The sequence below is a fragment of the Pungitius pungitius genome, chromosome 4, assembly GCF_949316345.1.
Source record: "Pungitius pungitius chromosome 4, fPunPun2.1, whole genome shotgun sequence".
In the NCBI taxonomy this organism is placed as follows: domain Eukaryota; kingdom Metazoa; phylum Chordata; class Actinopteri; order Perciformes; family Gasterosteidae; genus Pungitius; species Pungitius pungitius.
Genome location: NC_084903.1, coordinates 17120290 through 17139046, shown reverse-complemented (window position 1 = coordinate 17139046; position 18757 = coordinate 17120290). Strand labels below are relative to the sequence as shown.

At 41.0% G+C, this 18757-nt stretch overlaps 1 protein-coding gene across 2 annotated transcripts in view; it reads right to left on the bottom strand.

Annotated features, from left to right (window-relative positions):
* LOC119229216 (MAM domain-containing glycosylphosphatidylinositol anchor protein 1) overlaps positions 1-18757 on the bottom strand; it is a 121550-nt gene that overhangs the window by 76747 nt on the left and 26046 nt on the right. For both annotated transcript variants that reach the window (XM_037489424.2, XM_037489433.2), the window contains exon 3: positions 7782-7921. In XM_037489424.2, the coding sequence (XP_037345321.2) occupies positions 7782-7921 (140 nt within the window). The remainder of the gene's footprint in view (positions 1-7781; positions 7922-18757) is intronic.

Here is an 18757-nt window from a genome sequence, read left to right as displayed (position 1 = left end):
TTCTCTGGAAATACTTTAATAAAAACAAAACTAGCTTTTATATCTGTATTAAACTCCCCCTCAGTCTCATGATGGCAATTTATCCGAAAGGAAGGCGGATAATTTAGTAAAACTAGTAGGTCTTGATATATTGTACCAATTTTAGTATCAAACCACTTGTTGACTATTTAAATACATTTTAAGATTGCATTTACAAGGACAATCCTGGTCCAGATACAGCCTGAAACAACTGAAATTAGCAGACCATTATCATGAGCCTTATTTAAACTAAGTAGGTTTCACTTATGCCTGAAAAGTACTATATACAAAATATTGTTATTTTTATTATGTACCTTCAGAATATATCATGGAATTGAGTAAGAGCCAAAAACAACTCTCAACTACTGATACCACAAACACAATATCAGGCCAAATGAAATCAAAGGATCAAATAAATGATGTAAACTAACTAAAAACGTTTCTTGAAGACCAGTGTTTGTTACAATCTAATTATGTAACAACACAAACTAAAACCAATCACTGCCTGTCCATCAGTCAGTCTGTTTGTCTATCTGTGCCCAGCACCTATGCAATATCAAGAGTCTATTCTGTCCACCATTTCATTTAACCTTGTCAGCATAGACATACAGATATTTAGACCTTTATTATTTTTAGCCTTAGAGGGGGGCTTGTCTGGAAGGTACAATGCGTTGCCACGGCAGCAGACACTCCAGAGACACCATACAGACAAGGTATAGAGGAGTCTAGCAGAGTATCGAACCCCCAGACTCATCACCAGCAATATTGAGTGTTTTTGTTTTTGCTTGGAGATCTAATTTGATTTTTCTTTGTTTTTCTTTGCTTCCTCAATATCTCAAGTAGTCGTAGTCAAGATATCACTCTCTCACATATTCATCTGCAGCAGTTTGATCCTGTTGGGTTTCTAGTTTGTCTTTAAACTTAAATGTTAAGTGGTATGCTGACACAGCACAAAAGTTACATTTAAAAGTTGCCTTCATCAAAGAGCAAAGCTTCATTACTCTCCTGGATTTATCCAGACATACCTTCATGATGCCACATCAACAGCAGTCATTTCACCCGCAAACCACAGCCAGAGGCCACATTTTTGGATATAAACCTACGTGGCATTTTGTTTTATCGTTTAAACATCCCTATACTGAATGTATGTTGAGATTTAACAATAGAATAACCTTCCCAATCATTACTTGTGTGTCCAGCAAACCAAGTTCACAAGATGCAGGATTGCACCTTGATCAATCTCCTCTTCTATCTAGAAGCTTCTATTCCTTGGTAAACTTCAAATATTCATCTAGGTTCGATTCAAACCTGCCGGTTTCTTTTATTTTAGTTTCTCATTCTCTTTTTCTTGTTCATCATCAACCTTGGCTTTTTATTGTTCTATTCCACCCCCCAAATGTTTTAACCCATCTCAATCTTTATCTTCTTCTACTCTATTGTTCCTCTTCTTTTTGTCCCTCCGTCCAGTTAGGGGTCGGACAGTGACCTTGTTTGTGTCTAGGTCGTGTTCCCTCTGAGTGCCTGAGCAGCCTCGTGCTGCCACCCGATCAGCCTGCTCTCAGCCTCACTATTGATCGCCTTCAACTCACCCCTCAAGGACGGAAATCCAAACCCATATTCCAGACCGCAGCCCTCATCTCCTTCCCTCCATCCCTCCCTCTCTCCTTCTTTTCAACACTTCTTTCTTTTCTCTGCCTCTCCACTTTTCTCCGCTATGGCTCTCTCCACCTTTTCTTCTCTTATAGAATTCACCACACACACACAAACACACACACACAGACGCCGGTCTCAAGGTTGCAATGACCAGCAGAGCCATGAATAAATAATAAGGAGGTAGGAATCACTTTCAGAAAAACCATTTACTCTCTTATTGTGTTCTAGTGGAAGCCACGTGTGTGCGTGTGTGTGTGTGTGTGTGCGCGCGTTTGAGAGTGTGAGTGTGTACTTGCCGATGTGTGTATGCGTAACAACAAAGGCTTTGTGAGCGGGACTACAGTGCTTTGTTAACTGAAAGCCCTGCTGTCCCGGGAGTTAACTTGAACGATGCAACAAGCACCTTCCGAGTGACCTCTAAGTCTAACGCATTCATTCTCTTGTTTACTTCTTCCTCTCCACAAGTATTCAGAAAAATAATCACTGGGTTTGAAATGACAGTATAGGAGCCTCACCCTATTGCATGCTGTGTAGTAATGCTTTACATTTCTTGAAATGGTCCATGGCAATGCTTTTCACAAAAAAAGGGGAAAAAGTTAGCTTTGTTTGTTTGTTTACCACAAAAATATGCACACATGAATATAGCTAAGCTAAGCTGCACTAACTGTTTCTGAGTCGATGTATGGAACATCGCAGCCTCTCTCAAGTGTAGAGACGGTTGAGGAGAGAGGAACTCTAAAAGAAATAAACGGGCAAGCAAAGGAATAAAGAGGGAGTTTTAAAGGGGGAAAAAAGGGCAGACATAACAAAGATTTTTGAAGGAGAGAAAGAGGCAATATGAGAGGAACAGAGTGCAAAAAAAATGAAGAAAGAACGACAGAAGAAGACAGAGGGAGAGCAATGATTAGATTGCTCTCTCCTCTGTATGGATCAGGGCGAGAGCTCCCTTTTCAATCCAATCAAGCTCAGGCAAAGGTAAACAATCAGTCTGGGTAAAGGATTGGATAAATCCTCAATCCGACTCATTCTCAGTAAAGCAGCTATTTATTGGGCTGGCCTCACATGGCTAAATTGGACCGTCCTCCTTCTGAGAGGAGTGCAAAGTGGGAAAAAGTGGAAGATCGACTGAGAATTTTGGGAGTGAAATAGTCTCTGCATTACAAAATAATACACATTATGGAAAGTCTTTCACAGTAATACGTAAGGACTGAAAAGGCAAAAGAAAATTCAGTGCAGATCTCAAGTCATACATCATATTCTTATGATCTTAAAAGGACCCAACACAATTTGGGACACAATTTGGGACAGCTCTCTCCCAAAGCTAGAAACCAGAGATAAATAAAACTACTTTCACACAGTTTATCTAAGCTATAAAATATTAAACTATGATATCTTTAAAGGCCCTGTGGTTCGCTTTGCAATGGGGCTGTTTATCAAAAAATGTAGTAAAAATGTTGTCAACACAAATTTGTGGGTATATTGTTCCTCTGAAGGGAGAATACAGAGAGCATTATGAGGACATTCGTGCTCAACTGGATTACACTCATAAATAATAACACAGCAGCCAGAGAACTTGAAAATGTGTCTGCCCAGAGGCAGGTGCAAACTTCTCTGTGTGGATGGAAAAGAAGAAAGAGACAAGATTCACTTTGGTAGCTGTTCGGTTGCATTTTGTATTTCCTTTTACAAAATAAGATGAAAATTACTATGACATTCAAAGCATAACAGAAAACCTTTAAAAACCTTAGTTATTCGTCCTCCTTTAGAAAATACTGACAAGTAGAACAAACTAACCAAATTAAATGCAAACTCTGCAAGCAAGAATCCAATTATCACATAAGCACATCAAACATGGCAAACCACCTGAAACGTGTTGTCTTTATACGAGAGAGACGGCAATTCCTCTTTCATCTGAGCAGAGTATATTCCATAAGATATGAGCGCTCTGATTATTAGGGATTTAAGAACATACTTTAGAGCCAATGATTAGACTCCATAATGCTCGACGTGATGGTGAACTATGGCAGAATGAGAGGGGGGGGGGGTAATGGAGTAATTTAAGCAAAGTGCAGCTGTAGGTTTCACCACAACGTGTATCATAGGTGACTATGGATTTGGTTTTGAAACGAGATCACCATAGGCAAAGATGCATATTTGGATTAAATAAAAAATGAATTTGGGTACTGCCCTAGTACCAGTCCAGTCTACCTATTTTTCAAAGGTTGCGGCTAATTGGTTAAAACTTTAGAGACATCAAGAACCTTTGGTGTAACTCAAATTCGAGAGGAAGCCTTTACCGTCAGCAAGAGAAAGCACTATTTAATTCTGCCAAAACAAAAGGAAAGCAATATTTCATTTGGAGCTATGAAGGTATGCTTTTGAGGCTCTGTTTGATGTCCATGTCTTGTATGTTTTCATCCCCAGGCCTGCCGCTTTGGGTACTTGGTCTCCACTCCATAGTGGTTGCAAATATCGCTCCTTCGCTGACAACGACAGAAAATACAGCACAGATCACAAAAGAAACCGCAACTGTGAAAAGTCGAAGCAGTCCATTTGTGTAAAGAAGGGAAAGGTAAAATGTAAGGATGGATGAAGGAGAGCTGGGCTGACAAGGATCAGGTTATCAATACAGCCAATGAAGCGCAGTAGAAACTCTGTAAGCCCAACGGGACGCAGAATGCTGCAGTGTGCTCCTCCAGCCCAACGCACTGGGACAGAGGTCAGCACAGCCCACTGTTCACTCGTAGTCTATTGAAACCAAGCTGGCACACGACGAATGCTCGTCTGACTGCTCTGGTTGGTGTGTTTGTATTGCTGGCGGATTGGGACCATTTTAGATTCTAAAAAACGTACCACCCATTGGAGTGTGATAAAAGAGTCACAGAGGTGGAGATGAAGCTCGGGCCGTCAGACTTTCACCGTGAGCAGGCAACAGCTACTAAAATGTAAAATAAATAATGAAATGGACATCTTGAGTTTCTTTTCTCTCTATACAACGTTAAAACACACATGTCTTGTGTCTGCTTTGACTAAATGCATTATTGAAATAATGCGTACACTGTGAAAGTAAAACGAATGCACACAGGCATCATCATCTTGACATTAAGTCCTTCAACCCTCGTTGTCTCAATAACCATCACCAAATTTTCTCTTATCTCTTCCTACGGTATCTTTCTTGATTACTCCTGTGCCTCCATCATCCAATGTCACTTCCACTGCTTCATCACGTCGTCATTATCTGACCTCTGTCTCTCTCTTTCAGCATGTGTGGATAAATACGTAAATATGTGATCTTCTACATCACCGCCCTGTTCCTGTAAACATTGACCTGTGTTGTTGACAATATTTGCCGATATTAAATATTGAAGTAATTTATGTGTAGGTGTAGACAAGATAAAATGTTGTTTATTGTTCGTTTTCCATCGGCGGGTTTAAATTCCAGTTTCCATTGTAGTTAACGTTTTTGAATTCATACAAATTGTGACTGAAGAAGATTTTTTTTCCAACACAATGATTATAACAGGCACAAATGATGTTGCTTAATAATATGAGTTAGCCTTATATTGCTGCCTCCCTTCCTTAGAGTAGTCACAGTTGGTTGAGGAAGTATTTCAGTGAAAAAATTCCAATCACTAGTTATTACTAGATATTTCCTTTTAGCTTTCAAACACATCGGGCCGTCGTCATGTGACTGCATGACATCACATTTTGTCAGATGACACCTGAGCCACTTAGCTAGCGAAAGCCTTGAATATGTGGGCGAAAGCTCAAAATAATACTAGTAAATAGACCTTGGTTTTGGATTAGTTTTTAAATCAAACTAATACCCAGAAAAGTCAACCATCTATTTCTTTGACTTGATTCCACACACTTTCCATCACTTTCAGCTCCGCCATCACACGGAGGTCAAATGTGTTGCTTCGACCTCAGAGTTTCAGTCAGAGGACCTTGAGCTACTGAAGTGTTGTCACTGTCACTTCGCCATGGTCTGTTATCTGTTTCTTTGTCTCTGCCTTTGTTTGTTAGTGTGAGTCTACATACACGTTTTCTCACGCACACACATGCACACACACACACAAGTCCACCGAGGAACACACACTCACTTAAACATTGTCTCTTTGCTGGAGGCAATATAACCACTATACAGTATTCTGTGACTTTAAATTCTGACGACGGCGACCAATGGGATCATTATTCAAAATACACTCCCACCTCCGACCGGGAGAACAAGCAATCACTGACGCAATTTCCTGCATCTTTGAACTGCTGCAGGGGAATAAACTTGTGGACAAATGAGAACATTTTTATAATGATTATTTTTCCGGTACCAGTGAAGATATACATTTTATTTAAAAGTTGGTCTGTATTTATTTGGGCAACTGAAATGTGGTCTGTCTGCATGTGTGTGTGTGTGTGTGTGTGTGCTTTTATGTGTGAGAGAGAGAGAGCCAGGAAAATAGATCAAATGAGAGAGGAATGGCAGCCACAGTTAGTATATGCAGGTTAGGTCAACAGGTATGTGATTAGGTATTGCAGCTGTATACAAATGATTTGATTGCATCTACAGGGTCACACAAGCAAGCTGCCTCTTACACACACACACACGCGCACACACATGCCCACACACAGAGTTGATGCACACATAAAAAAACAAGAAGAAAACAGGGCACAGACACAGGCACTGTTTTATTCATGTTGATGTGATGCCAGTGGACATTCACCCGTGAGGAACACTGTTTTTCTCACCTCACACACTCCCACACACACGCACAAAACACGCAGCACTGCTGCAGTCACCTCAGGTCATTTTACATCTCGCTTTTTAAACTCACACAAATGCATGCGTACGCACTCTGGTTCAACATGTTTTTCTGGAGTTCAACCCAGGAAACCACATGTGTCAACCTTTGGACAGAATCTACTGCTGTGTGTGTGTGTGTTAATGCGTAAATGCTCTCCAAATTGGTCTTTTTTTATGGCTGGAAAAAAGAATATGCGCTTTTTCCAACCAGCTAATGGCGTTCACTCCAAACGCAGCATGTGCACTCAGTCAGAGCTCATTTTTTACCTTCATCCTATGTGACAGATCAGCTGCATGATCAGCTTTGCTGAAAGAAAGGTCATTGTAACGGTAACCTTTAAGTCACTCTAAATCTTGAGCTACAGGTGTTCCTCAAAACAATATTCTGAGCGTGTCACTAACAACGGAGATTAGTCACATGATTGCCAATGAATATCAATGTTCACCTGCAAACACGGAAGCAGAGGATGGATTTAGTTGGTTTCCGCAAATAAAGATGGATACAGTGTGACTCAGCTCAACGCACGAGATATGACACTATAAACAAGTTATTTCATCTTATTATTTATGCTAGCACGGGTAACGAATCATTCTCCCTGATGCTTGTGATAGAATTTGTTCACAGCGCCTGCAGTCTTTTCAGTCACCAGCCTGTTTTGCCACCAACATGTAGGCCTGAAAACAGCCAGACCACGTGAGGAAAAGGTTATTCTGCCAGATCTAAGAAATGTTCGTGCATTGTAGCGACAGCAGCTTGATAATACAATTCTGACTAAAGGATCTGAGATATACAATAAAAATCCAGGCAGATTCAAGTAGAAATTTGGAATCTCTTGAGGACGGAAGAGGCCTGAATGCTAGCAAGGCTCATTGATCACACCCTTGCCACGCAGGGTCCTCGACTTTGAGTGACTCCAATGTAGCAGAATTATGCCCCACATCAATATGCAAATGGAGGGAATATTGTCAATAACTGTATTTTACTCTACGTTGCATGTTATGATAAATTAGTTGTAAAACCACACAGTTTTTTTTTATCCACTGTACTTAAAGTGCATGCTTCTCAGATAGCGTTATACATCCAATCTGAAAAACAAAACATTTGATTTGTCGTTTGAGAAGCTGGAAAAGCTTTGTTCACCCATTCAGATATCAGTTACCAAACTCACCTAATACAATTTTGTATTATTAGTTTTAAACAATAGTCCCTCTAAATGTTTTACTCGGATAACAGGATCAGCATCAACATAAATGCCAGTCAAATATCTCGGCACACAGGCCTTACACCCAGGTGTTTAGGGGAGCTTACCTGAGGTCTTGGGTGTCCTTTGACAATGCACTGAAGAACTAGTGTGTCTCCTTCTTTGATGGTGTAGATTCTCTCACTGATGTTATCATCCTTGACGTTACACGCTTCGCCTGAGTGCACGATCTGGGCGTTGGCTGGAGCTGTGAGTGAAGGCATGGACACAAACACACACACACACATACACACGTGCAGACAAATAGACATGTAGCCATTGGGACATACACACATTCACACACAGAAAAAGACAGAGGGAGAGAAACCACATTAAATGTTTAGTAACGTGAGCCACAAAAGTGGCTCATTGTCTTGTGGGTGCATGTGTAATAGTAGAGTATGTATCGATTACTCAGATAAATAAATACATCATAAATCTTTGCATTGGTTTAAAAAAAAAAAGCCTCTCAAAATGCTGTGGTTTTTTGTCTGTCAGTGTTGAGAGATAAGGCCATATATTGAAACATTTTAACTTTTAATAGGTCAAAAGGCTGATTCTTGACTCAGGATAATGCGTATGAGAACAAAGCTACTACAAAGTGCATGTCACTCAGAACAGAATGGGTTTAATAAAGTCTTATTTGATAGCTGTTGTATCCTCAATATCAGTTTTGAAACAATTTAGATGATGAATTGTGTGTGGACATTTTCATTTTTTACAATCAGCGTTTTGACACTGTGTTTTGTGTAATTTCAGGTTGTCATTAGACTGTAGCAAGAGACACAGGCGTGTATTCAGAAAATTCACACCCAAGACCAGTAAATCGTATTGTTCACATTCCATTTCACATTTCTTTTCACCAAAATCTAGGTGAGATCTTCTCAAATATTCACATTAAATTAAATCAACAAATTGCCTGAAGCTCCATACTCAAATATGTTTTTACAACAGTGAAGAAACATCACAAATTTACAGCAACTGCAGGAAAAAAAGAGTGACGACGCATGATGGTTGATCTGTGCAGCGACTACACTATCGGAGGGCGCACGGCGCTGACCCATGGGGAGGGTCGGCCTCGCGTGGCCTCACCTCCCGCGTGATGAAGGGAGACAGAAGCGAGAAGGGCAGAGACAGAGACGGAGACAGAGAAGCAGCGGGCGAAAGAGAAAAGGCCAGAGAGGAGTGTGAGATCCCAGAGAGGAGGACAGGGGTGGGGGGGAGAGGGGTGTACGGGGGAGGCCCAGTGATGTGATTAGCATCGATTTACAGGGGAACACATTTTCACTGGGCTCTCCGACTGTTATCATTGAAGAGACAGGAACCGAGTGGGCGGCCCGTTCACCTTGAACATCAACTCGATCAGACGTTACAACGCGCGGCGCCGTCGCGAGCGAAAAATCCAGTGGAGAATAAAAGAAGCCCTGCGAGTCTGTCGCTGCGTATTCTCTGATGCAGGACAAGCTGGAGCTGTTAATAGCTTCAGGTATCGGGACATAGCGAGTGTGCCTGTCCACTTGGATCGCTACATTTTGGTGACATTGCCGCTTTACTTCAAAGGAAGTTTCTTTGCTCTTCGAAAGAAACAATGATGCAGGAAAAAAGGCTGTAGGTCAGATTTAGTCCTGGTAGTAAACCTACGCTACTGTCATTTGGCCGGATGAATAAAACACTAATTACTAATCACAAAAATGTCTTATAAAGTCTGAGCATACTGTATAAAAAAAACTGTATATACTATATACTGTATAAATAACTGGAATATTGTAGATCTTAAGAAAATACCACTGCATACTTGCTTCTGTCCTCACTGTCTTCTGTCTGTAACTGTAAGTGGTCAGTATGTGGTCTAGTGTGTTGTTGAGTGTGTAAGTGTGTGTGTCTGTGTGTACGTGTACACAAAGGTGTGTGAATGCCTGTAATACTTAATGCTCCGCACTTGCATGCACAATACTTTTTTTGAGCAAACCACAGCTATTTTCTTACCAAAGTATAGCATTATATGTATATGATGCTATAAAATAGCTCATGTGGACACAAATCTGCTCACACTGTGAATGCTCCTGCAGACATGTAGCGTGTACAACATGTACGCCGTAGCGGGCCTCATTAAAGTTGAAACATGAGCTCTTTGAAAAAGGCTCTCTGCTCCTTGCTCTGTTGTCCCCCTCCATCCTTGGTCTTAACCTCAGTGTCTCTCTGGCTCTGCATCAAAAAGTGTTTGACGTGACGAAGAATCTTGGAAAAAGTGCTTTTGATGAAAAAGAGAACATATTTACTATTTAAGTTGTGAATATGAAATACATTTTAAATGCTCTACCGGGTGATTGAAGATTCCAAATTATTTAGTTTAGCCATTTAAATAAATAATTGACTCTTTTAATTAAAACCGATTTTAACCAAATTAAAACCCTTTCAGACAGAACTTCATTCACAGAATTGATGTTAGTATTCACAGACATGGACTGCCAGGTATAATTACAGCATTTATCTGTTGGCCACTGAGCAGATCCAGGGGAGCAGTTAGGAGTTAAGTGTTTTGCTGAAGGGCATGTTGATAACGTTTGATTGGAGATCAGAGATCAGGTCTTTTTTGTATGTTCTCTGATTGTGCTTATTGTTGACAAATTGGTAACAAGGAACCACTAGACCAAAGTTTGGCTGGGGCAAATCTCTAAGGTTCAAAATCCAACCCAATATCTGATAAAAGTATTAAAAACTCGATGTTGGAGTTCCAGAGGTGTGCGGCACTGACTCAGAAAGACAGTGAGCTGATATAAATGGCGAATAATTGTCTCCTTACAGCTTATTGGCGCGTCTGCATTAGTTTGCCTCTCCGGAGAGGGAGGGAGGTTGAACAGAGCGGCTCCTCTGTCGGCTCTCGCCTTCGGCAGCTTGGCTGCTTCAACTGTCTGATCGAGTAGGGAAAGGGAGGCCGAGAGAGAGAACGAGACAAGAAAGGCAAAAAAAGAGACAAAAGAAAGGAAAAGATAAAGAGAGAGAGAGAGAGAGAGAGAGGCAGAAGAAAAAAAAGGGGGGAGAGACAGAAAAAACGCAGACAAGTAAAAGAAGTCGAGAGAAACAAGGAAAAAATACAGAATACAAAAAAATAAGGTGAGGAGAGGGTCAGACAGAAAGAAACAGGGCTAGAGAGAGAGAGATAAATGAATGTATCCACAAATAAATTATGAATTATTATCAAATAATGGCAACTTTGTTTTTGGTAGAATGTTTATGATTGCTATTTTTCTACCGGTATTTTTTCCATTGATTCAATAATGAAATAAAAAAATGATGGAAAAGGGTACTGAAGGTGAACGAGGGAAAAATTGAGAATATAGTAGATGGTATCAATAATGATCCAAAAAACCAAGTCGGTTAATGTGTTTGCCAAAGAATAGAGACTGACAGCTGGTCAAGAGGGATGTGATGGATGAAGGCTGCTCAACGGGGAGTCAAAAGCTAAACAAAAGAATGATGCAAACAAAGCACGAGCACTACGACCCTTTCACTGCAGACACTTCAATCTTCAAAACTCAATCGTCCATTTGGACCCACAGCAACAATCATTACCATTACAAACCGGACCGTCCACCTATACAACTAACGAAATTATAGGTTTCAGCGTTGTGTCCGACAATATGGAATCCATCCCCAGATGTTTATAATGTTTAATATTTAATATTTAACAGCGGGCTTTGCTCGGTTGCTCAGCAACACCAAATGAACCTCACAGCTGAGTTACCGCACTTGGTGACTAACTTAGCACAAACTATAGGGAAAATTGTATTTTCCTTATTAATTTGAATAGTACAAAGGTAAAAAGCGATTGTTGTAGCCTGTGCGGTTAAACACAGCTATAAAACTATGGAACATCCAAATACAGTTCATTCATGCCATGAAGCAAATCATAAATTAGGATCTATTACGATTCTGAAGAAATCTCTTGATGCTGCAAGATTTAGGGTTGTATGATGACAACACAATAGAAAATAAATCCACAGTCTAAATCGGTCAAATGCCTGAGCCAAGAGGAAAGAAGCATTGGTACAAGCGTGTCCAGAGGTGCATCAATTCAGTTAGTGTGAAAGATGATCATCAGTCATAGAAAGCTGCTGTTTTGACAGCAATCTATCCGACTCTGATGATTCATCGATCAAAACTGTTGCAGGGAATGCTGATGGAAAGTGTTGTCCGTGCATTATTGGAAACTTTCTTAGACATTCAATGCACATTAGTTGTAAGTGAAACATAACTATCGCCAAAGGCCTCGTCTGATTAATTGATTCGTCACCGCCTGCCATGTTTGTTTTTGTTGAGCGGACAGCACATCTCTCACTGAAACTAATGATGAGACAAGAGAGCTGCTGTCAAACTGCAGTGACTGCCTGACGGAGTGCCGAGCAGCATGTGTGTGGTTGAAAGTGAGAACAAGAGTGGGAGTGTGTGTGTGTGTGTGTGTGTGAGTGCTGTTGATATGCGAGGGAGAGCGTGCACCCATGCGATGTTTGTGTGCGTTTCCGTGCGCTTCGTACTGTATCTTGACGGAATAATCCCAAAGAAGGTCACGAGGCCTGTCGGAGACGGCGCGGCGCATGATTGATACGCGTAGTTACTTTATGGGACCTGCTCGTGCATGCCGATGAGCTCTGTCTCAATTCACTTCATTTACAAGAGACCATTAGGATGCGTTGGCCCTTTCCCCTGCCATCACAAGTGGACTACAAAAGAAAGGGAAGGAAAAGGAAAGCGGAAGGAGATAAAAATAGTGGAGAGCGGGTACCCAAGGGAAAAGTCACAGACTTTTATTGATTAACTGCAAAAGAGGGAAGTGTTCATCTGGCTCAAAGAGAGACTAATCACACACACACACACACACACACAAAAAGAGCTTTATGACCAAAAGCCCGAATGACTCACATAGCCTCATCATTTTTATCAGGATTCTTCTCTGCAGACGAGTGGGGGGGGGGTTGATGTCATGACCTCTTCCTTTTCATTTTGGCTCGATCGGAGCTCCAGATATCAAAACGCGTCCAGGACATTGATTTAACTTTTGACCCAACGGTTAAATCACGGTTATAGATGAAAGTCTAACCCTCAGTAACCTTTACGCCGCTTTCAATCAACTCCAAATTGTTTCCCCGCTTACATACTCATGGTATAACAAACACACGCAATGAAAGGAGACATACGCTTCAATAAGTGTAGTCATTTTAGGTTAAGTTTAACACAAATAGTTCCCGCTGCCAACAGAGAGGTAAATGCATTGTTGTCTCTCTCATACTAGCATTCATTTATTTGGTGCCAAATTCAGCGGCAGGTTTCCAAACCCAAATATGGATGAAAAGGGAAGCAGCCTTTTTTTTTCCCCCGGCCTTGCTTCTAATTTGATTCTGGTTGTGGAGACAGCTACATCTGAATATCATTTCCTTCTTACCCTTTCTCCTACAGGCGGATTCAAAAGGTTAAATAAGAAACCCGGAGGAGAAACTGATATTACTGATATCCATTAACACGCCCATGTTAATGCTGAAGTCCAGTCACTTACCAGGAAATGCAGACAGATATTCAAACACAAGAACGTTTTCTCATGAGACTAATTACAAAGCTGTGTGATTAAGGGATAATAATATCGCAGCAGATTTATGTAGAGCTTATCAAAGTTGGGGCAGTGGTGGGTGAGATATTAGGGCTTTTTTGAATTATGCATCGCTGTGGGAGAGAGGCGGCGATGACTGAAAACACTCAAAGCCTCTGGGTCTACAGACTTTTATTTCAGCATATTTGAGGTGCTGGGAAGAAAAAGGGTTGGACAGGTGAGCCACTTAGAGCGCCTTATAGATGGTGAATCGAATCTAGAATCTTTATCGTGTTTCCGACCCGGGAGCCAGTGGAGGTCATGAAGGACAGCGGATTTGATAACTTGAGCGAGTAGCACTGTCCATTCTGGGGTTCGTTTAGGGCTTTGTTTAAACTACGCATACTGTAATGTTGTTTTTATTTAGCTTGTCGAAGAGTGATACTAGAAAGATAGAAAGAAGGAACTAGCCTGCTCAGTGAAAAACACCGATATCACCTGATCACCCAGCACACAGAGGTATTGATTAAATGACCACTGCGGAGGAAGAGACAACAAGCCAACAATAGCATGTGAATCAATTGCACACACACACACACAAACACACACAAACACACAAGCACCAATCAGCACGTTCCTGAAGGGAACTTAATGCAGAAAGCTAACAAGAGAAAAAGATTAACACTGAGAAAAAGCAGCAGATACAATTTTTTTGCTTTCAATAGAATATTATTTATTGTATCGACATATCAGGGCCAGTTTGACAGTATGTGTGTGTGTGTGTGTGTGTGTGTGTGAGTGAGATACATGCCGGGGTACCTAGCAATCATATGTGTGTTTGTCAGTGAGTGACTGCTTATTTTCCACCACAATCCCTTTAAGTGGGGAAAGAAGATATTGTGCGATCAACTAAAGTATCAGTTGACAGCAATAGCTAATAAAGGGGGATCACTGGAGAGCAGAGTTTAGATTGGAAGTGCAGACCGGTGGAGAAAAAAAAACTAAAACGGAAAAAAGAGAGAGGAATAGAGAGGAAGCGGAAGCAGCATTTTAATGGCACCACTCCAGGCTTCATATCCGAGGACAGTGACTCTTTCCTTTGAAATATTGTTCAATATGGATTATTGGCAGGCAAAGAGAATGCAATCCAAGAGGAAAGGCAGGGAAGAGAACAATTGGAAAGGTATAGCTTCTTTCATAAGTGAGCTTATTTTTTATCAATAGGAGATTGTCTTTTTTCCCATACCTTTTGCAGCAAAAGAGTTTTTTTTTTGTTCTTGAGAATTGCCATGCCCTGAACTTACCCTGGTCCTATTGTACGAGAGTAGGAGGTTCCAAAATGTTGTTATTTGCAAATCCACACGTATTATACTGAACACTTCTTGTTAGGGAACAATTGTGCACACAACACGGCGGGTCTGAGGCCACTCCGGGTCCTCGGTCGCATGTATAAGTTGATTTAATGTTAAGAAATAGTGGCTTTGTGAAATGTAGCATGAAAGAGTTGGAAAAGCAGACGGCAAGTCACGGAAGGGAGAATAGGGGTCGCGTCTGTTGTGAGGGCTGCAGTGATGTGAAGTGATCAGGGATTTATTGAGCCCGGGCCAACACGACTAGTCCTCCTCCATGGGAGTGTGCTTGTCGTACTTCAGCTTTCCCGGGCTGAAAGGATAAGAAGAGGCGAGAGAGGGTGAGTTTTAACAAAGAGATGAAACAGAACAAGATCTTTGAAGAGGCGGATGAAGTGTAGAAAGAAAACGAGAAGGGAGGGAAGTGCTGAGAAGCGGAGAAAATGAGAAAGAAACGTGTGAATGGCATCTTCTGTGTGAGCGCTCCATTCACAAAGCGTGTGATATGAAACACACAGGGTGCTGAAAACGACAGGCCGATGCACAGGACGGGAGGAGGCCATTAAAAATAAGAGCAGAAAATGTAGACAATGGCTCTATTAGGCCACATGAATAAGATTGTGTTGATGTGCAAAATGTCTGCATAAAAAGGCCTCGGCATTTTTAGCCTAACAACAAATCCTCTGAATTTTATTCCAGCTCCGATACCAAGTAAGAACATTTTCAAATTACAAATGTCATTGCCATTAAACTGAAATGTGGCGCTATTAGCATAATTAGCTTTCAGACATTCTGAAGTGAGATGACGGCAGCCTGGCCATTTTGAGCCTGTTAGCATGTTGATGTTCACATTAGCATATTTCATGGTTGTAATATTTGTGGGCAAACTGTTGCTAATTGACTACTCAACTCACTGTGTATGATTTCAGCCCTCTCATTGAAGTTAATGTTACATTAATAAACATTCTGTAATGTAGTTAAAAGGGTTGAAGTTGTAAAACGATCACACGATAGTCCCATCCTAAATCAAAGCCTGCTTTATTTTCCATCCTAATTTAAGTGGGACTACAATTTACTCATTGAATATCACGCTGTACTGAAGAAGACTCATGTTTCCAATGTTTAAGCAAGGTGTCGACCCCCTACGGTATTTTAGAAAGTTTTAGGCACTTCCACAATGGATTCACTTTTCAGAACTGTGGGGAACGAAACACAGAAAAACGAATCAGAGAAATAAAACCACTCCTTCTGAGGTTGTATGGGACTATTTTATGTTACGCAATCCTTGCATTGTAGACCATTTGCAACGGCGCCAACCCCTCACCAAAAACAATAAATAATAAAGGAGGAAACATCAGCAATATTTATCTGAATTAATGATTTATGCTAGAAAGCTTTGCAATAGTGAACACTCCTTGATATAAATAGGGATTTAAATACATTTTACTGATAATTGTTTGGGATTATATTTTTTTAAAGTATCTTTACACAGACTCGCGTCATTTATTTTGCATACACATTAAAGTCATTTTGAAGGGTTGAATATCACTGGATATTAGAGTAGTCGATAAAGGGAACAAGATTCTTAATTAACTCCAATTTGAAACTGAACAATTCATCAGTTAGAGTTACAACAGCACATATTAATATCTTGATTAGAGTTGTGCTCAGACCAAATAGCATCTAACAAATTTGCACTTACTCTCTCTCTCTCTCACTCACACACACACACACACACACACACACAGATTGCCTAGAGTGGAGCAATATTGCTCCAAAAGTCAGCAGTAACCTTCTGCCTTCTGTAAACAAATCCGGATTCCTTGCAGATTACTTGAACTAAGTACGAAGTTTGTGTTTTGACATTAAAAAAATTGTAGGACAACTAATTTCGAGCAGGAAAAAATAAAGTTACAGTTTATTTTTTCAGTGTAAGCTAAATGTCTCGATATTTTATGATTTCTTTTACGGACACAATTAAATCTCTTGGCTTCTACAAAAAGATCCCTCTCGGGGATTTTCACGAGTTATCCTCACTCTAATCTTTTAATCCTAACGTTAGACCGACCTTAATGGGGCACCCTGGTGGGCCTGCTGTGAACCCCCGCTATCTGATGTTAAAGCTCATCTATTGAATGTCAAAGGTCATCCACACTCTCTCTGCCTACTGTCCCTTTACAGTAAACATTTTGCATTGTATTTAATGTCACTGAGAAAATAAACAAATCTAAAGGAACAAAAGAAGACGCCGATGCACAGCAGATTCAGCTACGCCTAAAAAGTGTTGAATTGAGATTTTCAGTTTCACACTCTGGGTCTTTGAAGGCAACACAAGCATCTTTTAAGAGAGTAAATAATACAATAAACCCAGTCGAAAGAGAAACAATAACAGCTGGGAAGTATTTATGCGGCAAAGGTTATTTTTTGCCTTTCATTCAGCTTGCTCAACATATGCCACACAAATCACCTTCGATGCAACATATGGTTTTTCCAGTTAATGTTTGAGAGAGGGAAAAGTCACTTGAGAGGATGAGAGAAGAGGACAACATCCCTGTATTTAGGGAGAGAAAACAAGGCAGTGTGGGGTGCAGGTCATGTGCCCCCACTTCATCCGTCTACCTGACGGTCAATGTGACCTCATCCTGCGCCAGCGAAACGCTCCAACTCACTTTGAAGGCACGCATTCACAGACCTCTACAGGCCGAGATCACAAGAGACACACTTGACTCGACACACAGTGGAAGTGCATACGCGGAAAATAAAGTACCCTGTCTCTGGGTGGATGTGTGTGTGAGTGCATGAGTGTGTGTGTGTGTGTGCGGGGGCATCTCCAAGGAAACTGCAGCCGAGCAGCCAACAATGCATAGCGGTCAGTCCAGGTGAAGTGGTCGAGGAAGTAGGTACTAAGAAAGAATGTCGATAAAGAGCAGAGCGAGAAGAAACGCTTGAATAAAAGGTCAGAGTAGGTACAGAAGCGCGCGTGTGTGTGTGTGTGTATGTGTGTGTGTGTTTAAAAGGAAAGAGAGTAGGGTGGGGACAAAAATGCGGAGAGGCATGTTATTATGTATTCTATCCATCTAACGGTCATGGCAATAAAGGGACCGGAATCAGAAAATGTAATGTAACAGAGAGAAGGAGTCACAGAGCGACGTAGAGACTTATTCAAAGACAGGGGAAGAAACGCAAAAAGGCCCCAACAGCACCAATGGTTGAGTGAAAAGAGGGAGGAAGCATTTAGAGCTGGTAGAGACCAAATGGTGAGACCTAAGAGAGTGAGAGACAAAGAGAAAAAGGATGAAGGGCTAAAAATGAAGTTGGAACTTGAGCGAAACTCCCTTTGAGTCGGTTGACACTGCCATTACAAATGTTCCTCCTTAACTTCTCGTCAAGAGAGAACTGTGGAAGATCTTTAGAGGGGGCGTATCTGACAAAGAAAAGATAATGATGCATGTTTACAATTGTTTTGTGAAATATTTTAATCGGTCTCATCTGAAAAGAGCTGGATAATAATGATGATAACCAATGGTGACACGAGAGTAATTTACTAGCCTCTCAACTACAATTCATGAACTCAAAATGCACGTCAAAAGGATTCAAGTCGAAAGCGTGGACAACTCCCAGGCCCCAACCACTCCATGGTGTCAATCAAAAGGTAACCACACCCTAAACCACAACTCTGCTCTGTCGCTTATTTCACTCATTTATGAAACAAACACCATGTACCATGTTGTATTGGAGAAGGCTTGAAACTAGCGATTCAGATGACATAAAACTGTAGAGTGGTTTACAGCACACAACAAAACCCAACAAAACACACATTTTCCGACTTCTTCTGCATGATGTGGCAAAATTTGTGGAGGCAGAGAAACGGAGAGCTGCAGCAGGAAAGAGCAGCGCTGAGGTTTAAAGGATAACTGCAAGTGAGAGAGTTCCCGAAGAGTTTTAATTCAATTTTCAGTGCTTTGGAATTTGTACTCTAGGTGATGAAGAGGAGGAGAAGATGGGGTTGAGTTCTTACCAAGCACATTCACATACAGGAGCACACACTACACATGACTGTAGGCCACACATTTCATACTATGTTTCAATGCACTTTGAAAAGCTTATCAGTGAA